We start from the raw sequence: 15,184 nt of genomic DNA, 5'->3' as shown, positions 1-15,184 counted from the left end.
TTAATATATGACTGAGTTGTAATTTGTAAATGCAATTATAAGTCCTTAATAAGACCCAGTTTGGGTGTCATCAGGTTGTAAAAAATGTGTTGTTTTAGGTCTTCATTAGGTGGACCCCTCCAATGGACCATTTGACCTCTGACCTACTGGATCAGTCCAGTTCATGGTCCCTAAATAGATCAGAAAGATCATATTATTAAATATTTATCAACATCTACCACTGCTGACTTAATGGCTTATTTGAGAGTAAAAAATCCATTAGGATTCACTGGATGGATTGCCAGCATTTATAATTGCTTTATTACCTCAGAGAAAAGAACTCTGATCAATGAATAACCTTATTGATGGCTTGTAACTGAAAATATCTAAAAGTAACAATCAAAAAGTAGAGATTAAGGTAACCCACTCTCATTACTAAGAACAAAAACACCTCAAGACACAGAATCAGTTGCTGCATGACAGGCCACGAAGGAAATAGTAAACTATTTTTATTGACATGTTTAAATTCAGCTATTTACACGTTCTCATAGTAGGCAACAAAAACATTTTAACACCGTTACACTTTGAAGAAAAAAAACTGCAAATATTTTTTTTTACATAAGTGAAGACAACAGCCAGTCAGAGACGATGCTCACTTGTACATCACATCAGTTTGTCAGACGGATCAGTAATGCGTTAATATTGGGTGCTGTGTAGTCTTTCACATCACCATTGCCCCGGATTAAATGAGAGATCTTTATATTAAACCTGCGTTAGTAGCCCTGTCTCAGGTGTGTTTTGGCACAGTGATGAATTAATGACTTTAAGCTGTGTTGCTTAATTTATTTACCACAAATCACATACAGTAAACCTTACATTACTGCCCTACCATAATGCCAAAACATGAAAAACACCAGTTTTGTCTGTTAAATAGACTGAGTTACACATTTTGCCACAGGATGGTAGTATAATGAAGATAATAAGTGGTCCTCTAGACTTGAAATCAGAGGTTCCAAAGGCCTCCATGTAAGTTTTTACAGATGACCCAGCACAGAAATGAATAGGTCGAATATACTGTGTAACACAGGGGATAAGGAAAGCAATAATAATGCAATTTTTAACCTTGCATATTACATTAAACACTGAATTATATGCTATATTTTACTCACTGTGGAAATACAAAGAATTCCCAAAGTGAGAGTTTTCTTCCAAACTCCAGAGGATAAGGTCTTGGGCAGCTGATTACCATGATTGTTTAACTGGAACATCCCACTGGGGCAATGAATAAAAGGTCTGAATAACTCAGTGTCCTGGAAGATACCAGGGATTATAGAGTCTCAAGAGGACTGTTAGCCGTCTTAGATTATGAGTTTAGTTTTACTTTTGAATCTATGTTGACCGATTGAATCTTTACTTCATCTCAAAAGGTCAACTCTGGTGACACAAGTTAAATTTTGACATGACTGAAATACAAAACAAGATTATTGAAATTACACCAGGAGATTGTTTTATGTCAGTGGCTTAAAGGTACACTCCGCTAAACTTCGTTCTGTTGGGTGAGGTCCTCTGACATGCTGTTGTACTCAGTTGCCCGAGCGCTCATCCCCAGATACTGCTTCAGGAACTCGCTGAAACGTTTTTGGTTGTTCCACTTGCGGGCCGACTTCCGAATGCCGATGAAGCCTCCGTACCTCTTCTGGTAGGATCTTCCCGGAGACATCAGCTTCCTGTAGTTGTGCCTCCCTTTCACGAAGCCACCAAACCTCTTAGAGACACTCAGCCCTACGTCACCCTGTCCTCTTGTTGCAAGGTCAGCAGCCCCTTCTTCCTGCCCTGCCTCCTCATCATACTCATCCTCAACAGACAGGGCATTCTGGGCATTGTAGGCAGTGTTCAGATGGCTGCCCTTGCCACCCAGATCCCTGTCGTCCACCTCGAGTGCCCGGGTCATGTGATCGAACCTCTCCAATGCATTTGGCAGCATCAGACGTCCCTCCACCGGCGCCTGCTCCTCCTCAGGAAAAAGGGCCTCCACCTCCTCCTGAGATCTTTTCCGCATGGCACCACCGAGGGAGGAGATTGAGGATGAGAGAACTTTACGACAGAAGTCCAAGTAGAAGGCTGGGGAGACGTTGCCTTCGCACTCAGTGAGACACACCTGACAAAGACAACAGATCAACTTCATCAGTTCATTCATACAATAAAATAGACGGAACTCAGTGTGGTCAGTTTTAAGCTTAAAGGTCCTACTTGTAAGAAAAGTTTATTTTTGAGTCTCATTCCCACCTTGTCAAATAATGACACTCTGTGTTTCCAAACTCGTCAAAAAAATGACGCATTCTGATTGCAAGGCGGGTCAGCTGCCATCCCAAAGCCTCCCAAAAGTTGGGAGTGAGACTCAAAAAGACAGAACCTTTAACTGTAGACAAGTTTGTCAAGTCTGCTTGGAGGCTGGTTGGTCAATCACGATCAGAATGCATGGTTTAACAAATATTATTCCCATGAAACTTGGTTCATACATTCATGTTCATAAATTGTAATGAATGTGGGGATCCATTAACTTTTAATCTAGCGCTACCTTCAGGTCCAAATTTATTTATTTCCAACACTTTGGATTACGACCAAACACCTGAAAAACGTATCTCCACCAGATTCAGGTGTCCTTTGTGGTTTACGCAAATTAGCAAATGTTATCATGCTAACACCCTAGACTAAGATGGTGAACATTAAACCTAGTTGCTGATGTTAGCATTTAGCTCAAAGCACATAGTCGCTCTCTCCTCCCACCAGTAAACGGCTCCAGACAGGAGCAGAAACAACAGAAACAACAGCATACCTCCAAGAAACTACCTCCAAGTTAGTAACCTACTGTACATGCTGAAACACACAAGTTACCCTAATTTTAACCTGATCACTAACAGTTGTTTCCCTATTTTGTGGGAATTTAGCCATTTTAATGCCAGGGCCCACCTGATCGTGAGCAGAACAAGTTCCTGACCAACACTATTTTGAAGGGACATTGTTGCTGCATCCTGAGCTTTGTCCCACCCAAGACAATTGTTATTGGTTTCAAGATGTAATAAGTAGAATAAAGCCAGAATTCAAAGGTAGCTCCAAAATTATAGGGGACAGCATATCACCAGAGTAACCAACAACTGCTCTTTACAGCTCTGCAGCTCTACAGCCAAGGAAAGCTAGCCTTGGCTGTAGCTAGCTGCCATTAGCTAATTAGCTCATCAGGCAGTGGCTCTAGAATTTGCTTGGACTGGGACCTCAGATCACAGGGGGAGTCACCGCGGGTGACAGGGCTCAGCTCAGCTGGATTTGGCAGCCGGAAGTGAGCATGAGCAATCATATGTTACGCAGTGCACTGATGATTTTTTTCAACCAAACCGGAAATGACCGTGGGAAAAAAACAAAAAACAAGGCTGTTTTGGTGAGTTCTATGTAGTTCATGTCAAGTTTGAAAAGAACAACATTCTTTCAAAGGAACAGAGTTTTGCACACACATGTTGACCTGACAAAGCACAGGTGTAACCAATAACATAAATTAATGCACAGTAGCCTTCCTGGTCTGGGAACACCTTGATAGACTGCTTTCATTCATTATTTATTAGTCATTGTGTTTAAAAAATGCATCTTAAATTTGCTTTAATGCTTTAATTTGATTTAATGGAGTTGTTTGAGTGGAAAGTCCTTAACACAGAAACATATCCCATATCACACATATCAGTGTGACAGGAGGAGATTGAATGGATTTCTATCTCGTTTATCACATATCTTCCACTTCAACGGTTCAATCGGCGTGTGTGTGTGTGTGTGTGTGCGTGTGTGTGTGTGTGTGTGTGTGTGTGTTACTATGTGGGGGAATAAATCTGTCAGAATAAGACTGACGATTGTAATTATGCACGAAATACCACATTGCGTTGAGCTCATCATCGACTCTTTCTTGAAGCAGACTAATCATTGAAGCTCTGGTCAGTTATTGATTTACGAGTAAAATGCCTTTCAGCCAAGAAGAAGACAGGGAGATAAAGGAGAGGAGAAAATTAAAATAAGCAAAAGAAGGGGCATATGGCCCAACTCATCAGTTTCTCGTCAGGTGTATTGCTGAGGTCAACTGAGCAGTCTTGTCCTAAGGCACCAAATGCCCATGCTGAATACTAACAACACTAACGATTCAAAGTTTTATGTTTGAAACCATGAGCACTTAAATGTCTTTTACTTTGTTCCCTGCCAAAATGTCTAAGGAGCAGATATGTCATTAGGAGAAACAACCACCAGGCATGAGAGCTGAGAGGGGAAACACACATATATCCCCAGGAATCAATTAGCCACAAAAAATTAAAACTCAAATGCCAAAAGGATAATTTGTTGAGTCAGAGACAGTGAAGAAGACGGAGGGAGGATGGGATGAATACAGGAAGGTGTGTGGGGGGGTTTCTTAAATTAAAAGAGCCCCATGGAGCGATTTGATTTGTGTGAGAGTGAGTGGACAGAAGATTTGCTAACTACTATTTCAGTATAATTTGTTTTTCAGTAATTTAACTCACAACTAACCCTAACCCTGTGTATGTGTGTGTGTGTGTGTGTGTGTGTGTGTGTGTGTGTGTGTGTGTGTGTGTGTGTGTGTGTGTGTGTGTGTGTGTTTGTATTCCTCACCATGGTGTTGAAACTGAGCTGTTTGGGCAGGATGTTGCTGCAGGCCAAGCAGTCTGTCTGGCAGTCACTCTGTCCAGGATCACACAGACAGAGCAGCAGCAGAGCCACCACAGTCTTCATGGTCCCACCGTCTGCTGCAGCACACAGGACAGAGCAAACACACATGTTCAGTGCAACAATGATGACATCTTATGTTGTGTCAGGTGTCAGCATATATTAAAGGGCTTAACTGTTAAATACTGGATATGTATCAACGTTTGATCAAGTTATGGGAGATTATTATGGAAAAGAAATGAAAAAGAAACTAGACTTCTGTATTCTATACCTAGTAGAAACTGCCAATAGAAATGATCCCTGACCCTTAAAGTTGGCAATATCATGGTTTTCATTTGTTCCCCTTATGTTGTCTTTTAACACACCAAAACAGTAACAGCTACAGAGTATTGATTGCAGAGTCAATTAGCATTAAGGGCAATACACCTTCCAGCAGCAGTGAAATGACATTGTTGTCATTTCTATCTGTTACTGTAATGTTTAAAGTTGTATAGTTAAACACAATGGAATGATCCATCTGACGTTCCTGCTGTGCGTTTATGTAGCCTATTGTGTTGCTTTACCAGCATCTTTGACATTTACATAAGAGCGACATCTCATAGTCAAGTTGTCATCTGCTTCAGTCTGTGGAAAATGTAAATCAGGTCTCCCAACTGATGTTAGTTCAAGTGATGTTATCAATCAGATATTAAAGCATCAAACATGCATGTTAGATTAATGAGATGTAAACACTTTTAAACAATACAGGCGAATGAAAAACAAAAATGAAATAGTATGTAGGCTCGTGTGTGATGCAGGGTTTTTCTACCCGAAAGCTGTGAAAAAATTTAAAAATTGTGATTCACTCATCAAGAATCAACTTAGGTTTGCACAAGGTTCTGAAGGTGTGTGAAAGATAATCTCAGGGCTTCTGAGATGCTTCATGCAGTCATTTGACGGCTGTTATTGGTCAGGAACGAGCAGAATGAGGCTGTGTTTTCTCTCTCTGCATGCGTATACTACATTGGCCTTCACAATTACACAGTATTGGAGATGACAAAGCACGGCTAGCTGCTTCCTTGTGCTTAAGTCTTTGTGATAAGCTCAGTCATTCTTGAGCTACTGCTAAATTGAACTAGACAACAGATATTGTGGCTTTAACAGCAAGACATTCACAGAAGGAACTGATAACATTACAAATATTGATCTGTTTCCAAGGTGTGTTGTATTGTGCATGCTGGCTCACTGTCATGGCTTACTGGGACACTGGATGTAACTGAGCCCTCATTAAATAAATTAGTTTTTCTGCCCTGCAAGTCAAAAAGTCTTGGTGAGACAGTGAGAAGGCATTTCTCCCAAAATGGGGAGCCTATTCTTAAAGTGTGTTGCATGTTTCAGTAGTGGCATCATTCACACACATACACTGAACTGCTAATCAGTTATTAGTTAAAGAACTATTTGCCATCTACGATGCAGGAGCATAATGCACAGCTCGTCGTGTTTTATGTTAGCGGTAATGCAAAAGAACTAATCTTTATTTTTTTGTATATCAGCTGTATTTTTCTTTTGTGCTTATAATCACAGTACAGACATACTTTCAGTTGTGTTGCTACCATTTTCCTGCTCATGTGAATTAAAGGTCATTCAGTTTTTAGAACGTTGCCCAATCACCCATTTGTATGCATGTACAAACAGGTGAGTGATCTTCATTTAAAGGCATGTAGGCCTCTCACACTCGTGGAAGAGGAGGACATATAGTCAAATAAGACAATGATAATGACAGAACGGGACAGGACGTGAGACGAAAGGACAGTCAGGGGGACAGAGAGCACAGCAGATAAAAAATCTGAAGACTTGGAGAATGAAAAAAAAAAGAAAGAAAGAAATCTGTTTGACCTTATTCTTGCAGGAGCAGCCCAGTCTGGTGAGTCTGACGTCAGAAACACAACCAGAGTTTTCATCTCATTAAACAAACTCGTTAACTCCTTTAATTGATGCCTCAATTAATGCCTCTGGCAACAAACTGACTCATTGTTTGGTGCTGACAAACACACACACTGAAACTCACATGCACAAAACATTCAGACACACACGTACGCAGCACACAAACACACATACGTACATACAAATACATGCATTTCCACAAATGCCCATTATACAGTACATTGGTAGACACACTCAAACACAATTTCACACACACACACATGCACACACCACTGCCCTTTTAGCTGTAGGTAGTTATTATCTATGCAACGACGCAGCAGAAAGTAAAACTAATTTGTCTTCAATCAAACATTACCTTATAATGTCTGAGAAATTTGGATTTATTCAGAGTAATTAAAAACTGATAAAAGTGTAATTGCACTACAGTGCTCTCCAATCTATAACTACCCATAAAACAGTAGCTGCAAAATTAATCAAAATTAATTAGTCTTCTAGTGTGCAAACATTCAAAGTGTGTCAAGTCTCTCTTTAGTCTGATAAGAAAAAGAAGATGGGTTAGAAAGTGAAGGACAAAAGAGCAGCAAAGCCATTTAAGGCAGGCATATTGTAGGACAGCTAAAGGCGGGACTCTATTGCCAGATGGCACCTCATTTAGACAAACAGCTTGGGTATGTTCATCTGGCCAAAATGCATCTTCATTCACTCCTGTCACTGACTTCAGACGGCAAGTCTTGGGATAGCATAAAGCATGAAGGAGACTTCATAACTTCTCATCTGTACTCATCTACAGGGCTGTGGCTGAAGGATGCATACACATACACGTGCAGTATCCTTCATTTAGGAACGGTTCAAGACAATAAATATGGTATACATGCTCACCTTCACAGTCAAACCATTATGTCATACTGTATACAACGATCCGCCGCAACATTAAAAGGACTAACAAATAAAGACATCTGTCTTCTTGTTACAATACAATGTTCTGCTGAGAAACATCCAGTCCTGGCATTTGTTTGGACGCCGCCCAACAACTTCCCAGACCAAGTACACCTCCTCATGGCGACGACATTCCCCAATGGCAGTGGCCCCCTACCACACCACAAAAACTGTTATGGAATGTCCATTATTCTTCTCTGCTAAAGGCGTCAACCTGGTCTCCAACTTCCGCAGATCCCAATCCAATCAAGAATTTGTTCGGTTTTGCTGGAACAAGTCTGATCCACAGAGCTCCAACCCTGGATCGGCCTGGCTTTGACCAATCAAGGCATGGGAACAGGACCTCTGGGGTTGTCCTGCGGTGTCTGGCACCAAGGGGTCGATGGTGGATCCTTTTATTCCTGTGGGTTTCGAGGTGGGTCCTCCATGGATTGGACTTGGTTCCCCACAGACTTCTGATCAGATTTGGATCTAGGGAATATGTTTTGACGGCTGTCGTTGGAGGTTTAAGGAGCAGTCTGAATCCTACTTGAGGGCAAAAGGAGGGAACAGTCAACAATTGTGGCCATTCGCTGACTGTTGTAGCCACCCAAAGACCATTTCAGACCAAGTACAACCCCTCATGCCCCCCCCTGGCAGGACAGTAAGCCCTGGCACACCACAAAAACTGCTCAGGAATGTCCATTATTCTGCTTTGCTTAAGGCATCAACCTGGCCTCCAACTTCCACAGATCCCAATGGGATCAAGCCTCTGTTGGATGTGCCGGAACAAGTGGACACAGGACCTCTTTGGGTGTCCTATGGTGTCTGGCACCAGGGTGTTGGTGGCAGATCCTTTGAGTGCTAAGGGTTTCGAGTTAGGGCCTCAATGGGACTGACTTGTTCCGCATGTCCCATGAATGTTTGTTCAGATTGGGATCCGGGGAATATGTTTTGACAGCTGTCATTGGAGGTTTAAGGAGCAGTCTGAATCTTACTTGAGGGTGAATGCAGGAAACACACAATCATTGTGGCCAAGCTGAGTAACGACATGTTCCTAACTCTTTCTTTCCTGCTGAAAACAGTTAAATCCTGATTTCTTATTACAGATATGTGTGCGCATGCATTCACACACAGGTACACTCCACTGAATCGTTATCTGTTTTTCTTTTGTCTATAAAGTACTTTGGATTGTTAAAAGCTCTGTAAAATGAATTGGACTTCTCAACGAGGTCTTCTACTGATGTCTGCCAGGTTCTCTCGAGAGACTTTAAAAAGAACCAATTACTCTGCCTTTAATTAACTGATTAACCACTAAATAAACCAGTTAATTAAGTCATTACTGTCTGGCGCTGCACTGAGTCAATGCTGATCGAGGTCTTACAGTCCAGGGGAGGATGAATATATATCATCTTTAGGATGTAAGGAACCCCTGTCCATAGAATATCTCTCAATAGTGTCTGACTCAGTCTGTTACCATGCGACCACATAAGCTGATGTTGTGCCATTTGACCTTTTTTGCTACTTGAAAAACATCTGATCCAAGTCACAATAGAACGTTGCCAAGGAAAAACAAACAGCTTTGTGGTGTCATATATGTTTTGTAAAACATAACAAGTATTCAGACAAATTATAGGTATAATGACACTTTCCTAAGGGAGATCATCAGGACAGGGTCTGTGGTCTGTCTCCTTGGAAAGTATCTGACTGTATGTACATCGTCAGCTCAGAAAGTTTTTCCCAGCTAAATGGAAAAAGTACTAAACATCATGAAAATCTTCTAGTTGTTGATTTAAAAGCATGTTTAGTCAACCAAAAAGAAATGTTCAACAGTAAAGTCTCGTCACCACACAACTCACGACTCAGCCAAGTACAAAATTCTCAAACTGCTTGTGTCACACTGTGTTATCAACTGTTTCCACCATCATTTTCCTCCATTATTGCCATTTTCTCATCAAGAGCTGGAAGTTCAAAATAAATTACTCTCGGCCCGAAGAGCGTCTTAAAGCCGGATTATTTACGCGTGGTTGAACTGAGGAGCAGTGGCCATCCATCTTGCAGCTCCCTCTTTATTTTTAAAAGCTGAGCTGCAGATTATTACGTAAGTTAAAATGTAATAACCACAATATTGTCAGATTCACACAATGTGAATGCACTGCAACCACTTTCATTTTGTGTGGCCAGTCTGGACATTTGGACACACTGTAGTTACACATGTGCAAGAACATCAAAAAAACAGAAATGGCCTTTTCCTAATGGAGATTTTTATGTTTAGTGTTTAGTTCGATTGCCTTGTGACCACTTCATTTGACAGACAAGTGCCTTATTTGTAGTCTGTGGTATGCTGTTTGCATCAAATATTCAAATTGAATTCAATTTAAAAGTGGCTCAAGTCAATGTCATTCAAACCCAGCCTAGTAGGCAATTTAAGTCATTTTTCACTCTTTGCATTTACTGACTTTTAGTTAGTAAATTAGTAGCAATGAAACAAGATGAAGATCTAAGGATTTTCTCAAGTATTCATGAAAAAATATACCTATAAACTGCAGCTTTAAATATGATAACTTTTACTTTAAACACTAGCTTCCAACCCTTAAAGGAGAGACAAGCACCATCAAATCAAATATTGAATAATTAGTGTATTCCTGATGTTGGCTTTGTTAGTTGATGAGTCGGCTTGACAGGTAATTAAATGTTATTTAGTCTTCTGCCTGGAGCCAGATGGCAGACTACATTATCTGTCAGAAAAGTCATGTTGATTGACGGCTTGTCCCAGGCCCACTCAAAACACATTGTGCTCTTTGTTTTAATATTGATGGCTGGTCATTGATGTGACACATTTCAGGACAGTAGATATATATTGCCAATCAACCAGGATGACCAATCAAGTTGATTATAAATATCTAATCCATTAATGAACCATTTCTGTCACGACCCACAAACACTATCTATCTACTGATTTACCTGTCATTACCTCGCTCTTCCTGTAAGACTAACATTTGCTTTCTGCCTCTTTAAGTCTCATTCTCACCCACTCACACTCTTTCTCTCCCCCGTCCTACATCATACACTTTCTCACTCTTTGTCTTTCACACACACATAAAATGGACAAAACTACTACTACCATTGCTTTAAACATCGACAAGAGGCTTAGTTGTAGGAGTGCCCCTAAACTAAATTCTATTTCATGAACAATAAGTAACAGTTCAGTTTTGTAATCATTTTACCTTTTACTTGATTCTAGAGCATTATCTGCCTTATTTTTGTATCAGTGTTAATAATCAGCCCATTGTTCAACCTGTAAAACATGAACAGTGATGGATAAATTCTACATTCCATTAATTTCAATTGATACAAAGAAATATGAGAAATCAACGTTGCACCATTTTCTTTAGCTGTATTTTCAGTGATTATTTTGCATGGATTTATGATCAGAAAGCATAAAATGTGCCCATGCAGTAACAGTAAAAGACATTATTTGTTCTGATCCCGCTCCTTGTCTCCTGGTCAGAGTTCATGTCAGCTCCCAGATGTGTCTGCAGAGGGGGCGTTTCGACCTATGTCGAGCTAGAAGAAACCTTTTGAAGAAACCTTTAGTGCTTTTACACAATGTTCCCTGTCAGTCAGCCCGTGTGTGACGTGGCAGCACATTACATGCTGAAGCTATTACAGGCGGACACGCTAAGCTAAATCAATTTCCCTTCTCAATGCATCTAATCACCTGAAGTCGATTAATGGTTGGGAGGTGTGCTCACACACTTACACAGGGCTGATATGTTTTGAGATGAGTTGGTGCACTGTATTTTTTATTTATTTTTTTTGCTACATAGTTATTGTAATATTAAATGAAACCTGTTGTGTTAGGGTATTTAGAAAATGTATTGAGGCAGGAAAGCATTTTATAAAACACTAGGCCTTTGTCGAGCACAGGTGTAACTAATAACAACGCTAATGGCTGCAGTCTATACAGAGGTGGCTGGCTGGCTGGCTGGCTGGCTGGCTGACGCACAAATGGAAGGCATCAATAAGGTTATTACATCTGAGCCTTTTCTACTATGACAAGTCAAAATAAGATAAATTGTTGAATTATTGCCTAAGGATAACCAAAGGTCTCGTTTTCAACATTATCATTGTTGCAAAGTATTGTGGAGCTTCAAAAAAATACTTAAGTTATGTCTTCATTTCAGTGAGAAGGCTCCTCTGTGTTATGTGACAGCCTAAGACACTGAAAGACTCACTCGAATGTCCACAGACAGTGAGGTCTGCCAAAGCCTTCACAATGCAGACATGATTTCACGCCTCCAACACACAGTTACATTTTTATAGATTTCACTGGTGTTCATGCATTATAACAGATATATACTGTTTGTGTCAGAGAAATAAGAATTGCTACTTTTCCTTTAATTCTAAAAATGACACCAGGTTCGCAGGTAAGCGAAAAGTAAAAATTGAGCTCCTCATTATTAAACCAAGATATAACAATTGCTGTTCAGTTAGCATTCCCATAAGTCTTAACCATTAGCACCCCATCAAATCCTCATCAGACATGACGCTGCTGAATGTCAATGCTGAACCACAGACATATTATAAGAACTAGATACGGGAATCCAAGGTGAGTTGCTCACCAAGTGCATTTACTGAAACTGGTTTGCTGTCTTCCTTTTTTGTACTTCTGTTCATGCTGACAGAGGAGCCAAAACTCAGTTTTTCAGATTTCTGAGTGCTATGCATTGTTCCAAGATGGTTACTCCACTGCTAATCTTAGTGACATAAGTTCATGTCAACATAGTCGACACTTCCTGCTTTTCTTTTTCACCAAGCCAGATATACAATAGCCGTCAGAAATTCCAGATATCTACAACTCAGAATCGGAACTAGGAGGCTGATATGACTGGTTGTTTAAACTTGGTGGTGCATATTAGCTAATTAGCTTGATGGTAGTGTCTCTTTCCCATGCACTAGTCCTTAGACTACAATGTCACCAAATGTCAGACTCTGGGACAGAGTCACTTAATCTTCAGGGTTTCAAATTTCAAAATAAAAGACAGCTCATTCATTAAAGTTGCTGTAAGCATTGTCGTTTTAGCGAACTTCCTGTCCGTTTTGCAGTTAGCAATCCCCTCCCTTCTCTTCATGCTACTGCATGAACACGAAACAGTAAACGCCAGACATAGCAGCAAACAGGAGGATCCGGATCTCTGCATGTTCATGAGCAGACAGGACCGTCTTCTATGGAGTCCTTTGTCCTGTATACCGGAAAATGTATTTTCTTTTTTACTGCATGAGCAGGAAAAACACAAATATATAGCTATTTAACACTTGTTTTGCAGCAGACGTAACTTCCAGCGTTCTTAATACAACCTTGCTTGTTGACACTTATCCAGACTTCCAGTTCGGCTCAATAACTCTTCTTCAATTCCTAAAGTACCATGAATACAAGAAAACAAATCAAGAAGCCTGAAGAAATGCCCTGGCCTTTGCGACAGAAAAAACAACAACAGGAAAAGAAAAAAAGTATATCTCTTCCCCCAGAATCAAAATGAGCGCAACTGCATCTGACAGGAGTCTGTCTCCTTTGAAACGGCAGCAGGGAGGGAAAAAGGAGAAGCACACAGGGGTCACCAATGAAGACATAAAGAAGGATCTGTGAAATCCTCCCAACACAAAAGGATGGACAGATACCCTGCTGTGTGAGGAACATTGTATCCTTGGATTAACTCCACACCTTCACATCTAATTCAGTGCAGCCACCACAGCTGTGCACACCAGCACTATGCAGCGTGACCTGTGATCCTGCGCTCCTCCCTTCATTTTACTTAGCCAGCCTTTGAATGAGAATGATTTCCTGGGGTTAAGGAAGTTTATCGATAAAGATCAACATGTGTGCTGTGTTGGTGAGGAAACCAAAGAATTCACTGAAACTGAGGAGATGGATCAAAAGGGATTTTTAGGCTATGCAGAGGTTGTTGCAACTCAGTAAGGTGTTCTGAATGTTGTGTGCAATCATTGTGTTTTTGGTTAATATTAAAGGGGCATTATGTAAGAATTGGAAAAAGTTCATTTTGACATTGTGACGTTTATTTACTGTGTTGCCAAGATATTTACTGAGGTTAGCATACTACCAGCTAGCTCTGACCCGACCTGGTCCAAAAATCTTGTGTGTCCCATGGTCTCCAAGCTCCCAGTCTGAAACACTAGCTGCACGGCTAACTGAGCTAAAAAGCTACCGGGAGCTACAGTAAGCAGCAGTTAGCGATTACTCTGGTGATATATGCTCCTCCTTACTTGTTTTGAGTATGAATTGGACAGGTGGCCAGTTCTTACATATTGCACCTTTAAGGTTCATTTTGATTGCGACACCACACTCTGTGTATAATGTATATTTGTCGTTTTTCAGTCTGTTCATGCCGGATGGATTTGCATCAGTGGAACTTATTTTATTATTTTTGCTCGAACGTCTCACTGACTACACAGTGACTATCAGTTCATCACTTTACCCCAAATAAGCTACCATCACAGTTAGATGACATGTAAAACAACTTCCTGTGCACGCTGCTACTTTATCAGCTCACGATGACTTGACCTTGAAGCATTCAGATGTTTCATGTGTGTTTAGGGGGACTGGATGATGGAAACTGGGCTTTAAAAAAAACAGGTTTAAATAGTCTTCTTCAAGTCTGATAGTAAAACAGAACGAGGACCTTGCCCCTCTCACAAGAGTTGTGTTAGATATTTCAAACATTTTCTGTTAGAAATTCTGTTATAGTAGGTGTTGAAATCTTATCTCTCTTTCCCAGTCCCAAATGTCATCGTCACCTTGTCTATGTTTGGCCATGTTGCCACAGGAACACAATGAAATTGCCCACGAAACAACAGCACAGAAGGTTTGTCACCAACAGTTGATGTGTTTCAGGATGGTTATATAGCCATATAATAATGCTCTTCTTGTTGTCTCGCCCACATGTCCACATATCACAGTTTTAATCTCTGCAGAAGTAATACCTCACATTTTCCTCACTGAACCTTCTATTAACATACTATGTCCCTCTGGTTTCTATTCCTTCCATAAAGCCTCACAGAATGCATTATTTGCCTTGCTTCACACAGCTAGTGCAGAAATGCTACAGTTGTAGGACATAATACAAAGCTAATTAGAGATAAATTTCACAGCTACCCAAATCTGATGCAATCACAAGAATGCTATGAGTATTTGCCCTCAGGTATGAGAAAGCAGCCTCTAGTTTTCTCTGAGCCAGTTCAACATGACGTGACTATCTGCAGATCTACAGCAGGCTCTTTCTGGAGAGATGCAAGAAGCTTTAATTAGAACCAGATACATGCTCTCTCAAATCAGTTACTATCAGCGGCTGTTGAAAGAGCCATCTTGTAATAGCTCACTTTAAAAGTAATCCATTTCGAACAGTGCTTTTTTTTGTATGGAGTGTCTTTCAAGGTCAAGTGTGAAGTGAGCCCCAGGCCAAACAAAAACACTTTGTTAATTACTGAGGTGACACCCAATCTTAGAGTTTATTAGCTTCATTAATGTTTCTTGACAGCTTAAAAAAACACTCAATAATGAGTTTTACACCTGAAGCCGGAAGGCACGAGGTAAATAATATGAGTAGGCTCAGATAGGGCAGAAACAGAAATG

At 40.5% G+C, this 15,184-nt stretch overlaps 1 protein-coding gene across 2 annotated transcripts in view; it reads right to left on the bottom strand.

Annotated features, from left to right (window-relative positions):
- Window positions 1-444: 444 nt before the first annotated feature.
- Window positions 445-15,184, bottom strand: part of pnoca (prepronociceptin a) — a 51,750-nt gene continuing 37,010 nt past the window's right edge. Inside the window, exons 4-5 of one of the 2 annotated variants that reach the window (XM_084362823.1) lie at window positions 4,642-4,772; window positions 445-2,137 (exon numbers count right to left, since the gene is read on the bottom strand). In XM_084362823.1, the coding sequence (XP_084218949.1) occupies window positions 1,517-2,137; window positions 4,642-4,761 (741 nt within the window). In that variant the 5' untranslated portion in view covers window positions 4,762-4,772 and the 3' untranslated portion in view covers window positions 445-1,516. Of the gene's footprint in view, window positions 2,138-4,641; window positions 4,776-15,184 lie in introns of both variants that reach the window. The other variant, XM_084362822.1, reaches the window with a different exon arrangement.

The sequence above is a fragment of the Pagrus pagrus genome (genome assembly GCF_965226575.1).
Source record: "Pagrus pagrus genome assembly, chromosome: 1".
Taxonomy (NCBI): Eukaryota; Metazoa; Chordata; class Actinopteri; order Spariformes; family Sparidae; genus Pagrus; species Pagrus pagrus.
This window is presented reverse-complemented; position numbering and strand designations above follow the sequence as displayed.